Source organism: Aethalodelphis obliquidens, unplaced genomic scaffold (assembly GCF_003676395.1).
Source record: "Aethalodelphis obliquidens isolate GAN/ISIS:26980383/991018 unplaced genomic scaffold, ASM367639v1 scaffold17, whole genome shotgun sequence".
Classification (NCBI taxonomy): domain Eukaryota; kingdom Metazoa; phylum Chordata; class Mammalia; order Artiodactyla; family Delphinidae; genus Aethalodelphis; species Aethalodelphis obliquidens.
Window position 1 is genome coordinate 28,033,231 of NW_020837961.1, and position 16,292 is coordinate 28,049,522.

The following is a 16,292-nucleotide window of genomic DNA, read 5'->3' on the forward strand; positions in this document are numbered from 1 at the left end:
AATTTCAGGAGGGCAAATTTCAAGATTCTCATAAAATCTTTGTAAACAAGGTAGAGAAATATAGGCTGACTGGGCAGTCTTGGGCAGTAGGGTGGATAGTGTCATTACTAGCTGAGATAGGGAATATAGGAGAGAAGACATGGGGAAGGGAAAACATAATTATTGCAATTTTGAGAGACGGTTATGGGATATCCCAGTGAAGATACCCAGGAAGGAGCAGAAAGTCTGAGATAGGAGTTATAAATTCCTGAAAGGGAAAAAAATCATTAGAAGGCAGAGAAAAGATCCAAAAATTTAATCCATGCATTGAACAAATATATATTCATTTACTCATTCATTCATTCATTCATTTAGTGTAAGATACTCTTCTAGCATTGAGGATACACTGATAAATAAAACATAGAAAATTCCCTGTTCTCATTAAGCTTACGTTCTAGTGGGAGAGACAGACAGTAATCACAGTAAACAAGTTAATTATTGAGTATTTTAGAAGGCCATGTATGCTTTGATAGAAAATAAAGCAAAGTAAGGAAGTTGGGGAGTGCTAGCAGGGGTGGAAATTGCACTTTTAAATAGTGTGTTATGGCTGGTGTGGGATTATTGAAAAGGTAACGTGTGAGCTAACTATCTCAGGCAAAAGTGATAAGGAGCTTTTGTCAGCTTTTATCAAAAGTGATAAGGAGCTAAATCCAATGTTGAAATGTGATAGCTATGCTTATAAAGTTCTGCAATTGGTTAATATACATGATTGTACAAATAATTCCTCTCAGACTCATGAGGATGGTTAGGTACCTTTCCTCCATCATTGTAGTTACGACATAACTTAATTCTCTTGGTCTATCACCCCTCTATACTCTGAATTCCCTAAGAGCAACTACTTTTCCTTGTGTACCTGGCAATATATAATAGATGAAGGGAAAAAAGGGATAGAGAAAGAAAAGAAAGGAGGGACAGCAAAAGAACAGAATAGGGATACGTTAGAATATCTGAGAAAGGCTCAGGGTTTGCTTGTCTGGGGTTTTATTTATTTTTCAGAAATGAAATCAATGTGAGTATTGCCCTTAAGAGACTGACCCCCAAAGCTGACATATGATGGGCTGCATGAACTGATCTAGAATATCTACAGTTTGGTTCCACTCTACACTATTCCTAAAATTACATCTGAAATACTATGTTCTTTCCTAAGCATCACACTTCAAGAGGGATACTTTTGAGTATGGTGGGCATCTGTTCCTTTCCTCTGTTTTCACCTCCTTTCCCTTGTGGAATTGCACTTCTCCTTCTCCATTCGTATGACTAGGATTTGTCTAGGGCTGGCCATGTCATCCAAGCTGGAAGGTCAGCCAGAATATTTCTCTGTGTGTGTGTGTCTAATAAGAGACCTTTCTTTCTGGTAAGAGCAGGAAGTAAGTCAATTACAAACAGCTGGAAGCCAACCATTTTGCTTACCACATGGAGAAAAAGTCTATAGTAAGAGGTTTTAAGGCCAAATAGGGGCAAGCAGAGATTTAAAATGAATGAAAGGAGAGCACATCCTGAAGACATTACTTGAACCTGTTGAATCAGTTGAGCCTAAGATGTTAAAGAGATAAAAAGAACGGATGTCTGACATACTCTACACTCTTGGAACCTCTACTTATATGAGCAAACAGATTTAATTACCATTTTGCTTAAGCTAATTTGAATTAGCATCCTAATAAATATATAAATATAATAAAGATATGTGTGTGTGTATGTGTGTGTATAGAAAGAGAGAATCTAAAGAGAGAACTGGTAACTAGAGTGGCTTCAAGAAGACAGAATCAGGACCAGTGGGTACCAGCTCAAGGGGGATAGGTGTTGAGCCTCACAGAGACAGCTGTCAAAGTCAGAGCACTAATTAGAATGAAATGGATTCCACTTGAACAGAGTAATTACTAATCCCTGGAGTTTTCAAGTAGAGGTGATGTAGGTACCATGTTATAGAGGAGATTCACCCTTTGGATAGAGGGTTTCAGTAGAAAATCTTTAAGGTTCCTTAAACTCTTGAGATTCTATAATTCCCCAAAGACAAAATACAACTAGAGGAAGTATCATTGGAGAAATATCCACTATAAATTTATTTTCAAAAAATGCTTAGGCTGGGTACTGACCCAGAAAAAATAATCTGTTCACAGAAGATACCATAAACAAGCTAATATTACATTAGTAATTAACAAATTTTAGAAGAGACCAAAGGAAAGTTATTAGGTGGTAAACTGTAAAATTGTTTTGAGATAAAATAAGAGGACTTGACCCATTTCAGAAAAAATGATGATGGACAAATGCAGTAATTTTAGAGATATAAAGGAAACATTAAAGTACCTAGCTAAATCTCCAGACTCTGAAATGTGAATTTCATACTTAGATATGACAGTAAATGTACTATATTCTATTATATGAAAAAAGAGAAAATTTAGAATTCTTAGCACAGTTTTGCTTTTCAGTAACATATTAGTGAGTTATATCTGGTTACTACTACCCTTTTAGTTCTAGCATGCTACAAAATAGGAAGGGAAAATATATAATTATTCCTCATCTACATATTTACATGAACTATCTGGATGCTTAGAATCCTAAAGAATGAAAAAAAAAAGAGGAACTTAAGGGTTCTAAATGGTACACTTCATAGATGGTATATTTAAACAATGTTTTTATCATCCAGAATTGAAACAAACTAAAAAGTAAAATGGTGAAGGGCTGATGACCACCTTTTACAACTTCTTACAACTTCTTACAACTTTAACATTATGAATTAACGATAGAATATTTTTCTTCTATGAGTTAAAGACCCATCAATTTTTCTATTCTGTACTTGGAAATCAGTCATTTTAAAAAACAATTATGTACTTTAGAAATTCAACGAAAGGAAAATTTATCGAAAGGAAAATTTATCACTAAAGTCAGATGAATCTGCAAAGAATTAACAGCTCACTGCTGAAAGACATTAAAAGAGAATAAGTGTTTTATTCATGAAATACAATAGTTTATCTGAACAAAGAAGGAGATACTATTTGCAATATAGTTAGAGGTGCCAAACAAATTCAAGTGGACCTCAAGGAAGATATATGAAGAAATCTTTCTCACAGAAAATAAAAGTACAATGTCATGGTAATAGTACAATAGATTACAATCTTGGTTCACAATTTTCACTTAGATATTGAGAATTAACTCTGTGTGCTAATGTATTATTTCCTTTTAGTTAATAATATAAACTGCTTTTGATATTTTTATATTTATGGTACCACACAAAATAAGAGAAAATGTGTTAAGCATGAAGAAGTTAATGAAAAGATTAAAAAAAAGGTGATGCTAGGAAAAGACAAGATCCCACTTCATTGCAAAATATCATTCACTTTTTACCTTTATCAGGGTAAAAACATAAACATATATACTATAATTTGTGTACATATTACTTTTTTTAAATTACAAATTAAGAATTACATCTATTGGGCTTTAATTCTTTCTGGTTTAGAAATCTTACATAAAGTATTTTACTTTGAAAAACAATAAAACTCGTAAAAACGTTCCTTTGGCAATTCTATTTGAAATTAAAATGCTTGGCTCGCTTTGAAAAGCTCATCATAACCTTTCTTTTCCCTTAAAAAAGGTTTTAGGCTTTCTCAACCATACCTTAACCTTAAGGATTTCTAACAATCTTCTGACATTTACGGAGTTCTAAAATTTCAAAATTTACCATTTAAATTGAAATATTGAGGAAATAGAAACTTGCATTCTGAAATCAAATAATTTTGCTTTATATTGTTCATTTATGAAATTTATATTCTCTAAATGTTGGGCAAGGGTGTGTATGAAATGAGTATTTTTAGCAGAATTGAAAATCAAGACAATAAGATCATATCTCTTATAAAAATAACACAAATATATATTTAAGAACCCCAAAATAAAATCAAGTAGCCACCGTGTGGAATCTGGAACCTGGTAAATTTATCCTAAATGTACTGGATTTGAGCATTATAGTTCTTTGTTTAATAATGCTGCTAATGAAAAGTCTTATATACATCTGTATACATATTTGTATAGCAAATGGACCTGAGCACTACTGTTATATCTTTTTCTCTCCTTCTAAATTTTGAGATCTTTACAGTTGAAAACACTAGAAGATGGACAAAAAAAATAGAAATGTGAAAATATGCATTTTAGGTTCATGATCACTGAAGATTAGGACAAAAATAATTATAACTCTGCCTTATCTACCACTCTTTATCCATATAAGGTAACAGGTTCCCTTCCCTCTCAAGAACAGGAGTGGGTGCCCAAATTTGCAGTAATTCCAAATCAAGTGCAGCAACAGCATTTTTAGTTTGCTTAACTTCCCATCCCAACCTTTTAACAGCCAAGTGACTGCCTCCTTAAAAAACACTGCTGAGTGGGTGCATAAGCCAGTTCTATTTGCCAGCTGTAGAGAGTTCTCTCAAAGCTTGTGGCTATGGGTAAATAAATTCCATCATTTTTTTTTCTATAACTAAGAAGAGGGGGAAAAAACCAAACTCTCTTATATTTATTATAGCCTGGCAATGGTGATATATGTGTGACATATTTTCACCCTTGAAATGCAAAAGTACTTTAGAAATTGGCCAGTACCTTACTGAAATTGACAGATGACTGATGGAAGGTTATAATATACTCTGTCTCATGCAGATTCTACGGAAACCTCTAGCTGAAAATATATGAGAGATTTCTCTCTAACAAGAAAAACTCTTTAAGACAAGCTTAAAGGGTCCCAACATTTGGATTCTAAAGTTTCACAGAATTTCTATGACATAAATGGTATAGGATTTCAAATGAAGAAGAAAATCTTAATAGTGTTTCACTTAAATATTTTCAATGAAATGTGTCTGCATGTGAAATATTTAGTTTTATATCATTCACTACTTCACTCTGTTTTCACATTGTTTCACTTTCTTTTATCTCTCTTCCTCCAGAATTCTATCTAGTAATACGTTTTAATCACTAGAGCCACTCTTGTACTTGCTAATTCATTAGTTTCAGTCTACTTCTCTTAAGTAATCATGAGAAAGGCTGTTAAAATTTAAGATACAAATGGCATAAAAGCAGCATGACTAAGAACGCTGTGAATTGAGTGTTGGACTCTAGTAACAATTTTGGGTTTTTTTTTTCTTTTTACTTTTGTGACCTTGAAGAAGACACTTAATCTTTTTAAACTTTTACTTTCTCACCTGGAAATTAAAAGAATTGAATCAAGTGATCTCTAAACTTCCCTTCAGCCATCATCCTCTAAAACATTTATGACAGCCCTGCAAAAGTTAGCTAGATGTCCCTGCAAAATTGCCACAGCTCTTTATGCTGCAACAGATGGCAGGCGGTACAGGAAAATGCTTAGCATTCAGAGTAGCTGGTTGGCTCCAGGAAAATAAATACAATAAACACTCACCTTTCAGAGTGTACAACTTTTTATTATTGAAAGGGCTGGACCAAATTTTACTTTAGTAATACCTATGAGAAAAAAAATGACTTCCCACTCAAACTAACCAGGTAAAGGATATTTACAGGAAAAAGACTTACACAAGAAGATAAGCTAACACCATCAAATAGTTTAAAAATATATAGTATTTTTTTCTTAAAGCAAGTCTTTTTATGAAAAGGTTTTTGATGACAAATTCAATTTCTTTAATAGATATGGGTTATTCAGATTTTCTATTTGTTCTGTGTCAGTTTGGTATGTCTTTTTTCAAGAATTTGTCCATTTCATCTCAGTTATTGAATGTGGTAGGCATGAACTTATTCATATAATCTTTTCTCCTTTTAATGTCTATACAATGTATAGTGATTCCACTTCTTTCATTTTTAATATTGGTAATTTGTGTTTTATCTCTTTTTCTTAGTTTTGTTAGGAGCTTACAAATTCTACTAATCTTTTCAAAGAACCAACTTTTGGCTTTCTTAATTTGCTTTATTGTTTCTGTTTTTTATTTCATTGCTTTCTGTTCTTATCTCTATAACGAATGTTACACGTGCACTTAAAAAAAAACACATCTTCTACATTTGTTGGTTGTAGTCTACAAATGTTAATTAGTTTAAATCAGTTGACGGTTTGTTCAAATCTGCTATGTTGTCATTTACTTTTTACTAATTTTCCTATCAATTACTAAAAGACGTGTAAAAAAATTCCAGTCATAATTATGCAGTTGTCCATTTTATTCTTTAGTCCTGTCAATTTCTGCTTTATTTGTGTTAAAGCTCTATTATTAAGTCATACACATTTAGGATTATTATCTAATTCTAATTAATTCATTCTTTTACAATTATGAAGTGTCCTCTTTATGTCTGGAAATCGTCCTTGAAGTCTACTTTGATGTATAGCCACCCTAGCACTCTTCTGCTAGCTTTTTTTCATTGTGTATCTTTTCTCTAACCTTTTACTTCCAATTAATGTCTTTTTATGTTCATCTCTTATAAATAGCATAGAGTTGGTTCTTGCTTTTTTATCCATCCTGACAAGCTCTTACTTTTAACTGCATGTTTATTCTGTATATGAAATATAAATGTTGGTACAGTTGGGTTTAAGTCTACCATTTTACTATTTGTTTTTTATTCACCCATTATATGTTCTCCCTTTCCTGTCTTCTTTTGGGATAACCAAATAGTTTTTGATATTCCATTTTAGTTTTCGTATTATCTTTTAGGTTTATCTTTTTGTATTAGTGGTTGCTCTGCGAATTACAATTTGCTTTCTTATCCCACTCTACTTAGAATTAATACCACTACACATAAAATGAAAGAAACTTGAAAAGTATAAGTCCATTATTTTGCTAGCATTGTCATATATGTTTTTGCATCTACCTACTTATAAGTACCATAATAATGTTATGATTTTGCCTAAAATGTTCAATTTAAAAATAATTGGAAAAAATATTCTTTTTCATATATTTTCATCGTATATTTTCTATGTTCAATGTTCTTTATTTCTTCTTGTAGATTCAAATATACAACAGGTGTCATTTCTCTCAGCATGAAGAGCTTCCTTTAACATTTGTGAAAAACAGATCAGTTGGCAGTATATTCTCATTTCTTTAATTTAGCTGAAAATTTCTTTTTTCAACCTCAATACTGTGAGATAGTTTCACTAGATACAGAATTATCAGTTGATAATCTTTCTTTTAGCACTTTAAATATATAATTTCATTGCCTTCTGGTCTGCATCATTTCCAGTGAGAAGACATCCATCATTCTCAGAATTGTAACCCTTTGTACAATGTGTACTTTTCCCTGCTGGTTATTTCAAAGGTTTTTCTTTGCCTTTAATTCTCAACTCTTTGCCTATGATATGCCTACGTGTTTTTTCTTGTGTTTATCTTGCTTAGATGTGATATCTTCTTGGACGCGTAAAGATGTTTTTCATTAAATTTGGAAATTTCCAGCTATTCTTTCTTTCTTTTTTTTAATAAATGTATTTATTTTATTAATTTATTTTTGGCTCATTGGGTCTTCATTGCTGCACATGGGCTTTCTCTAGCTGCGACGAGCGGGGGCTACTCTTCATTGCAGTGCGCGGGCTTCTCATTGCGGTGGCTTCTCTTGTTGCAGAGCACGGGCTCTAGGTGCATGGGCTTCAGTAGTTGTGGCCTGTGGGCTCAGCAGTTGTGGCTCGTGGGTTCTAGAGCACAGGCTCAGTAGTTGTGGCGCACAGGCTTAGCTGCTCTATGGCATGTGGGATCTTCCCAGACCAGGGCTCGAACCCATGCCCCCTGCAATGGCAGGTGGATTCTTAACCACTGCACCACCAGGGAAGCCCCCAGCTACTATTTCTTCAACTACTTTTTCTGCCTTATTCTAGTTCTCTTCTTCTGAGACTCCAATTCACATATGATAGGCCACTTGATATTAATTTATAGGCCCATCAGGCTTTGTTCATTTTGTTCTCAATCTATCGTTTTGTTCAGATTAGTCTCTATAGATCTACAAGTTTACTAATCTTCTCTACTGCCTTCTCCAATATGGTGTTCAACCATTCAATGAAATTTTCACATCAGATACGTTATTTCTCAGTTCCAGAACTTTCATTTGATTATTGTCCTTATATTTTCCATTTATGCACTGGGATTCTCTGTTATTAGGAACATCTTTTTCTTTAAGTTCTTGAACATTTATAATAACTGCTTTCAAGCTCTTGTCTGCTAATTCTAACATTTGGGATATCTTTTTCTTTGATGTAACCCAGATTTTCCTGTTTCTTAACATGTCTAACATTTTATTTGTTGTGTACTAAACATTGTATATTGTAGGGATTGTGGATTATGTTACCGTCCTTGAAAGAATATTGATTGTTTTTTAATTCTAGGTGGCAGCTAAGTTACTGGTTTATCATCTTGAACTTGTTGAGGCTTAGTTTTATGCTTTTGTTAGGGTGAATCTGTTTGTTTCGTCCCTTGTACTAAGGTGAATTCCTTAGTCCTGGGGTATATTCTCCACTCCACAGGTGTTGGCCTTCCAAGATTTCCATGGAGAGACTGAGGTGTTTACTAAGTACTGTCATCTGAAAGGACTTAAACTCCAACTTCTGTCTCCCTCCATAGTGAACAGCAACTGAGAACTCTGCCTAGGCTTTAAATTCCACAAATGTAAGGAGTCTCTCTTGTTCATCCCGTCCTTAGCATCTTGTTAGCATCTTGTTAAATGAATAAACTGTGAAAGACTGAAAGAAAATTTTCTGAGCAGGACAAGACACAATCTGTTTTTCCTTTTCCTCTGGAAATTGTTCATTTGTTCAGTTATATTTTCTGAGTATCTACTACATTGCTGGGATTGTGCCATGAGCTATAGATAGAAAAGTTAACAGAATCAACCACCCCTACTCTCACAGAACTTGAAATTTTAGCCAGGGATCATTCTGGCATAATTTAGCTTATAGTATGTAGCAATGACTGCAATTAAAGGACCTATGTTTGAATCCAGCTCTATCACAGACTAGCTGATTGACTCTAAGTGAAATATTCAACCTCAGTTTACCCATCAGTAAAATGGTGATAATAAAATACATCATGTGTTGTTACGGGAGTTATATGAAAGTACCTCATACAAACTAAGCACAGAATGAATGCTACTACTAATGAATTTAGCTACTACTAAATTTAGTATGAGACTAAATCTCAGAAAACACCTAATCTTAAACTGGATATTTATTTATTGGAGGTTTAAACAATTATTTGGGATTATTTCACAGTCATATTTGGCCAAGATTTACCATATAGTGCAATTCCATAATACTTGAACCTTAGAGTCAAATGTATTTGGGAATTCAGATTTTGTTTCAAAGTCTAGGAAATTAATATAGCATGTATACCATATATTATGTAACATGTCTGGGGCAGTGTCCCATCATTGAACATATTAATATTAATTAGCTAATATAATTAATGTTAATATGTATGCAAAGTATGAATATTCACATGAAGTGGGAAAAGTAGAGACTATGAGTAATCATGATCACTTATTACTTCAGGTCAGGTTTTGACATTAAGAGTTTTGGCACCACCTTAGGTGACATCAACTTTCAGTTTCTGGAGCTTTCCAGATTTTGGAATTGTGAATAAGGGATTATGGACCACACCTTTTGAGTAACTGAGAGAAGGAATTAAGAAGGATGTCAAGTAAGAGAAGGTAGCTTGAATAATATATTTGAATAAACCTGTATTTACTAGGGGGTAAGTTTTCCAAACTGGTTGCTCTGACAAACTTCAGTCTCCAAGGTTTACCCTTTTGCTATTTGCATCAATATGGCTTGACACAGAGCTTTGCACCGAGTCAGTACAAAAATAATATCTGGTGAATTAATAAATTAATGCATTACCAGTGAAAAAGAAAGCACAGGTCTGAAACCTGTCCTTTTCAGAAACTTCACTGTTAATTTTCCATAATCCCTTCTTTCCATCTCACTCTCCAATCTATCTCACAAAATCAGTTATTTTTTCACAAAAGTTTGTCAACAAATTTGCTACACAAAGAAGCAGAGCAATCTTAAGAATGCCTCATGGAGTCACTGAAAGGCATGCTGTACCATAGTGAATTGCAGGACATAGTTTCTAATAAACAAAACTGCTGAAACATCATACAGTACTGTTTACAATGCTTTTACTTGCCACTGCAAAGTAAACCTACAGCCTGGTCTACTGAATGAGCATTAATACACTCAAAAAAATAAGAATTTTTTATCCTTGCCTTAGTCAAATTAAATGGGAACTTTGAAAAAGATACGTTGAAAACTTGAGCTTTCAACAACCTACATTTCTTTAAACCAGATACTTAAGTCAGGATAAAACCAAAAGCAAGCATATTAATTTAAACTTTTCTGCTATTATATAAAGATATACCTGGGTTGTGGCTTTGATTCTGGCTTGACAGACTGTTGTTCTTTTTTGATAAAACTTTTCTAGAATAAGAGAAAGAAGAATTGACACAATTAGGAAACCAACTTCATTGTCTATAAAATCTTAATTCCACTGATGTTCTATTATATTATCAAAGGGAGAAACAACTGATCCATTTTAATATATAAGCCTAAACGTTGATATAAGTATATATTATAAACCTAAACACATATAAATAAGTATACTCAGAGGAGTATGATCACAGAACCTCCTCCGGCATCTTTTGGCCCCCAGGAATACAATTCTTTCTGATCATTTCAGTGAGCAAATAGCCATAAAAATCTACTAGAGATAAGAATTTATTTATTTAATTACTTATTTGCCCTCTGTCTTATAAAAAGTTTTAAGGTAGCTTACAAAAAATATAGTATGTGTGAAAAAAGAAAAAAAAGGATATCAAGTTAAAGGGAAAATACGGATAGAAAAATAATGTCAAGTGTTTTCTGATACTGCTTACTGTGTTACAAAAATTTGCCTCTCAAATTCCCAGCTACCAAAGTGTTACAGACTGAACTGTGTTCCCCTAAGAGTCATATGTTGAAGCCCTAATCCCGAAATGTGACTATATTTGGAGATAAGGCCTTTCAAGTGGTAATTAAGGTTAAATGAGGTCATAAGGGTGAGGCTCTAATCCAATAGGACTGGTGACCTTATAAGAAGAGGAAGAGATGCCAGGGGCATGTGTGCACAGAGAAAAGGCCATGTGAGGACACAGCAAGAAGCAGCCATCTATAGGCCAAGGAGAGAAGCCTCAGGAAAAACCAACTTTGCCCTAGAACTGTGAGAAAATTAATTTCCGTTGTGTCAGCCACCCAGTCTATACTATTGTATTATGGCAGGCCTGGCAAACTAAAACACAAAGTAACAAAGAAAACACAGTAGTTCTAACATTCACAATATCTATAAGAGAAGTAAGCTTATTTTCTGTGAAAAATTTCTTCCATGAGTCCTTCATAAGAAGCCTGGGATAGTGTAATGGTCAGCTTCAACAGCATCTCTTCAACAATGACACTTGAGAGTTTACTATGGATCTTTTACACAGTCCTTCAATGTCAGTCAACAGTTGAAAGAACAACTTAGGAGATGATTCTCCAAGATCTCAAAATAACTGGGTCATTCCCTTTCTGGTCATTCGGTGTGATCCAAAGGTTAAACTGATACCTAGAGGCATTGCATATCCATTTTATAATCTGCTATGACAATTATTTTGCCCAAAATAGCTTTTGAAAAAATGGCCTCAGATAAGAGGAATTTGAGGTAATCTTGACAATGAGTAAAGGTTAACGGATTTTGGATTGTTGGTGTTGTCTTCCCTCTCAGACTCTATAAGAAGTCGGTGCCAGAAAGTACCTTGGCTATTGATGTAATGCTCCTGATACCACAACGAAAATGCTTATTTTACTTTTGCTTTAAAGTTGCAAATAGGGACTTCCCTGGTGGCACAGTGGTTAAGAATCTGCCTACAAGGGCTTCCCTTGTGGTGCAGTGGTTAAGAATCCGCCTGCCAATGCAGGGGACACAGGTTCGAGCCCCGGTCCGGGAAGATCCCACATGCTGTGGAGCAACTAAGCCCATGCGCCACAACTACTGAGCCTGCGCTCTACAGCCCATGCGCCACAACTACTGAAGCCCTCATGCCTACAGCCCGTGCTCTGCAACAAGAGAAGCCACTGCAATGAGAAGCCCACGCACTGCAACAAAGAGTAGCCCCTGCTCGCCGGAACTAGAGAAGGCCCGCGCGCAGAAACAAAGACCCAACACAGCCAAAAATAAAATAATTAATTTTTTTAAAACAAGAATCAGCCTACCAATGCAGGGGATGTAGGTTCAATCCCTGGTCTGGGAAGATCCCACATGCCACAGAGCAACTAAGCCTGTGCGCCATAACTACAGACCCTGCGCTCTAGAGCCCTTGTGCCACAACTACTGAAGCCCGCACACCTAGAGCCCACTCTCCGCAACAAGAGAAGCCACCACAATGAAAAGCCCATGCACTGCAACCAAGAGCAGCCCCCCTCGCGACAACTAGAGAAAGTCCACGCACAGCAATGAAGACCCAACGCAGCCAAAAATAAATAAATAAATTTATTTAAAAACATAAAGTTGCTAATATGTATTTAACCATTATTTGGCAATTGAACCCAAAGAAGTCTCTTCTATAAAATCTCAGGATATATAAAAAGTGTAAAGATGAAATGTGGAAGAAATTTGTATCTGTATTGCAAAAATACTCAGTTTTAAGATGCAGAGTGATTGTTTTAAATACAAGCTTCACTCTGTCCTATAGTGAGTGCTCTCTTGGATGCAGTCTGACTTGTATATGTAAACTTGTATTTCGTGCCATTCATTGTTTAAGACTGAAGATTAACTTTTCTTCTACTGTTATGTTAGAATGCAAGAATAACCTTGAGAATTAACTTGCATCACCTCTCAACTATTTGTCACTTTTAGAATTCCCTGATCATGTTTTATTTTTCAAAGCATTCACCCTCAAAAATAATACTGTACTTTTTAAAATTTATGTGCAACATGTAGGTGATAATAAAACAAGAAGAAGCACCTATATTTTAAATATTGCTCTCAAGATGTTCCATGACACATATTCATGGCTAGAAAAAATACTCACGGCTACAAAAATTATTTTTTAACTTATGTAGTCCATACTTTTGCACACAACAAAGTGCTTGGCTTGGAACACACTGTCCTTATGTGATACTACTATTTACACTTGCCAACTAAATTTTTTTAACTGCTTCCTTCTTGGCCAGACTAACTGAGATTTTCATATTCTCCACCATGAAAGGTGTCAAATATCAAGGCCACTAAGCAAAACAGTCTCAGACAAACATTCTTGAGGATTTTTCTTAATAAAATGTTCTCTGATTTTTTTCCAGTTACCTCTGTTGTGTCTTTTTCTTCCTACCTACCATAATTAGAAACCAGTGGTGGCGGGGGAGTTTGGTCACCTTTTTGTGAAGTCAATAGCAGTCCTTTTCTTTAAGGGGTCCTGGGGTTTTTTTTCTAAGTCTTAGTTTTCTCCAGACTTATATATTAAAATCTCAAGTCCATTCTGCCTTGATGTTTCAATTCCATTCTCTCTCAAAATGTTTCTTCTTTCCACAGCTGCCAGCTGCTTCTCTAGACTTCTTCAAGATCCTAGTCTCTCCATGACAATGCATTTGAAGCGACACATTCTAAATACTTGGATAATGATGTAAGTCACTTATTAAATACTCATGTCAAAATTTTCCAATTTTTTTAACAACCTGTGTGAATTTATTTCAAACCTTTTTCAGACTCCTTTCCCCCACATATTTTCTCAAATCCCACAACTTAACCGGCACCAACTTCTGATAATTCACATAATATTAAATCTCAAGCTTCTTTTTAGAAGCAGCTACCTAATCCACCAATTCCCCCCTTCTTTCCAAATCTCATCTGGAATTTATTTCTTCCTTTTGACAATGCTGCTAATTTCTCTCATAGTTTGATGATTAAATTCTTGCATTGATTAACCACAGATGAAATATGGAAGAAAGCCTTTCACTTCACATCATAATGCTAGCCATACTTCTATATTACTACTATTAGTGTGAAATTCTGCAATATGTTTGCAATAACAAGGTAATCTATAATTGGCACATTACACCTCCAATACTTACCCTAAAATGTGGTTAAAGGGGATTTTCTAAGTAGCAAGAAATTTTCATAGTTTTAAACAGCTTTGTGACCCTACCAGAAGCATATATAAACACACCATTCAAGGTAAATGAAAGGTTTCTTTAAAAATAGATAACTGTGAAGAGAAAATCACTGATAGCATATACATATAAAATTAAAAATTGCACATTAAAACATGTGAAATAAACTGAAAAGCTTTTTCTGCCAGGCTTGAAACTTGTGTTTCCCCAGCAGAAGTCAGTCATGTCACCAGCACATTCTGTGAAATAGCAGTGAGTTGCATTCCTTGTACTGCTACTGCTTCTTGTGTAAGAAATATTTTAAAAAGAAAACTGTCAGTAACTTGCACACATGCAGAACCAGAAGGCACCAAACACATCATTTTGGAATTTTTCACAAGTCATTATCTTTACACTGTTGTATTTTAGAGCTTCTAAGAACACATACAAACCACAGAAGGGTTTTCCAGCCATAGAGCCACACCCAGGAAGTTGTGATAGGCCCAGGAAACCCATAGTTTCTCAAAATCTTCTTGTGGAGCCACAGAAGCCCCATTGTGAAGGTGTTCTCAAGTGTGGTATTTCTTTTACATTTCTTAAGAGAAGTGGAGGGAATACCATAGGTAATGCTGGTCACTCTGTAATAGCCATGACCTCAAAAAGCCATTCAACTTTCAAATTAGGCAAGACTGAGGGAGGTGGCCCAACAAAACATAGGTTTTTCCTTTATCAATCACTAGATAAAATTTCTTTAACCTCCAAGGGAAATGAAAACTCTTTGATATTTAGCAATTTAAGTATCACATAGGAGGCAATACAAAGACTGATGAGAAAGAGGGAGCTGGACAGAGAAGTTTACATCCCACTATAAGTCCCTCTGAGGGTTGGAACCTATTTGTAAAAGATATAACAGGGCTGTTGTTTCCAGTAGCACGTTCATAGCAACAAATCACAGCATAATACTAACACATATTCTAAAACGAAAAATCAAATATATTTTAAATGCATAGCTGAAATGAAGGGAAAGTAATAGAACTCTTTTCTGGTAGAAAACAACGAGAATGTTGAATTTACTGTTGTATGAGTTCTGGAGCCTGTCTTAGCCTTGGGGATGGCATGGAAATTTTAGACAACCTAGAACCTGGGTTCTAATAAGCCCCGTGCCCTGAAGTTGGGAGACAAACACTGGAACCCAGAGCATGAAGGAATATCAGAGCTGAGAACACCTCTCATAAAACCTAGGTACTGGAAGTGCAATATCCTTAGAATATAAACCAGGATTTTAAAATTCCCCTGGGGAGAGAAAGAAAGAAGTAGAAACAGAAGGAGAAAGAGATAGCATGAGACCACTTGTCTGTCATGGCCTTGCCTCTGGGTGGAGAGGAGAAAAAGTCACTCATAGGAATTTTTCAGGATAAGACTTCATTCATATGGATTTGGGGCCTGACTTCACACTATAGGCAATTCCCTAAACACCTCCTATCAAAGAAAAGCAAAAAATTAAGAACAAAGTGGTCCCAGGTTGGTAGTGCACTGAAAGAGTACCCAGTAAAAGCTAATATCAATCATTTTTAGAAGAATGCAGTTTAAATTCAGGTTTCAAAGAATTCTCACAATAAAATACCAAGAAAAATGAGCTCACAGTCAGAAAATCATCAAACATAAGAAAATAAGCAATCAAAGCATCAGAAGAAACAACAAACTACACATTCAGAAACTCAAAGACTCTAGTACTGAAACTAAGGTATACAGAATATAAAATAAGAATGAGCTTCCGTTTCTATATGTTTAGAGAAATATGTTAAAGTAACCAAAAATTTTCAAAGCTGACAAGCTGATTTGAAAAGTAACAACTAGACATTCTAAAAATGAAAAATATAATAATTGGAATAATTGGAAACTCAACGAGTAGCAAAAAAAAAAAAAGAATGGACACACAAAAAGAAAACACATAAAAGAGGAATCAGGAGGGAAAATAAGACCCAGGATATAGCAATAAGAGACAAAGAGATGGAAAATGTGAAAAAGTGGAAAAAAAGACAAAGAGTGACAATTAAATGGAAGACAACATATGTGTAAGGAGAGTTTTAGAAAAAGTTTTAAGCAGAGCTTATAAAGAAAAAAATGGAAGAAAAAAAGCATTTAAAGAGATAGTGACAGAGATTTTTTTCCAGAATGCTGAAAG

The 16,292-nt window shown here is 34.7% G+C and overlaps 1 protein-coding gene across 1 annotated transcript in view; it reads right to left on the bottom strand.

Annotated features, from left to right (window-relative positions):
• The window catches only part of IQCM (IQ motif containing M), a 335,271-nt gene that overhangs the window by 215,592 nt on the left and 103,387 nt on the right, over positions 1-16,292 (bottom strand). Inside the window, exon 8 of the mRNA XM_027117094.1 lies at positions 10,371-10,429. Coding sequence (XP_026972895.1) covers positions 10,371-10,429 — 59 coding nt within the window. The remainder of the gene's footprint in view (positions 1-10,370; positions 10,430-16,292) is intronic.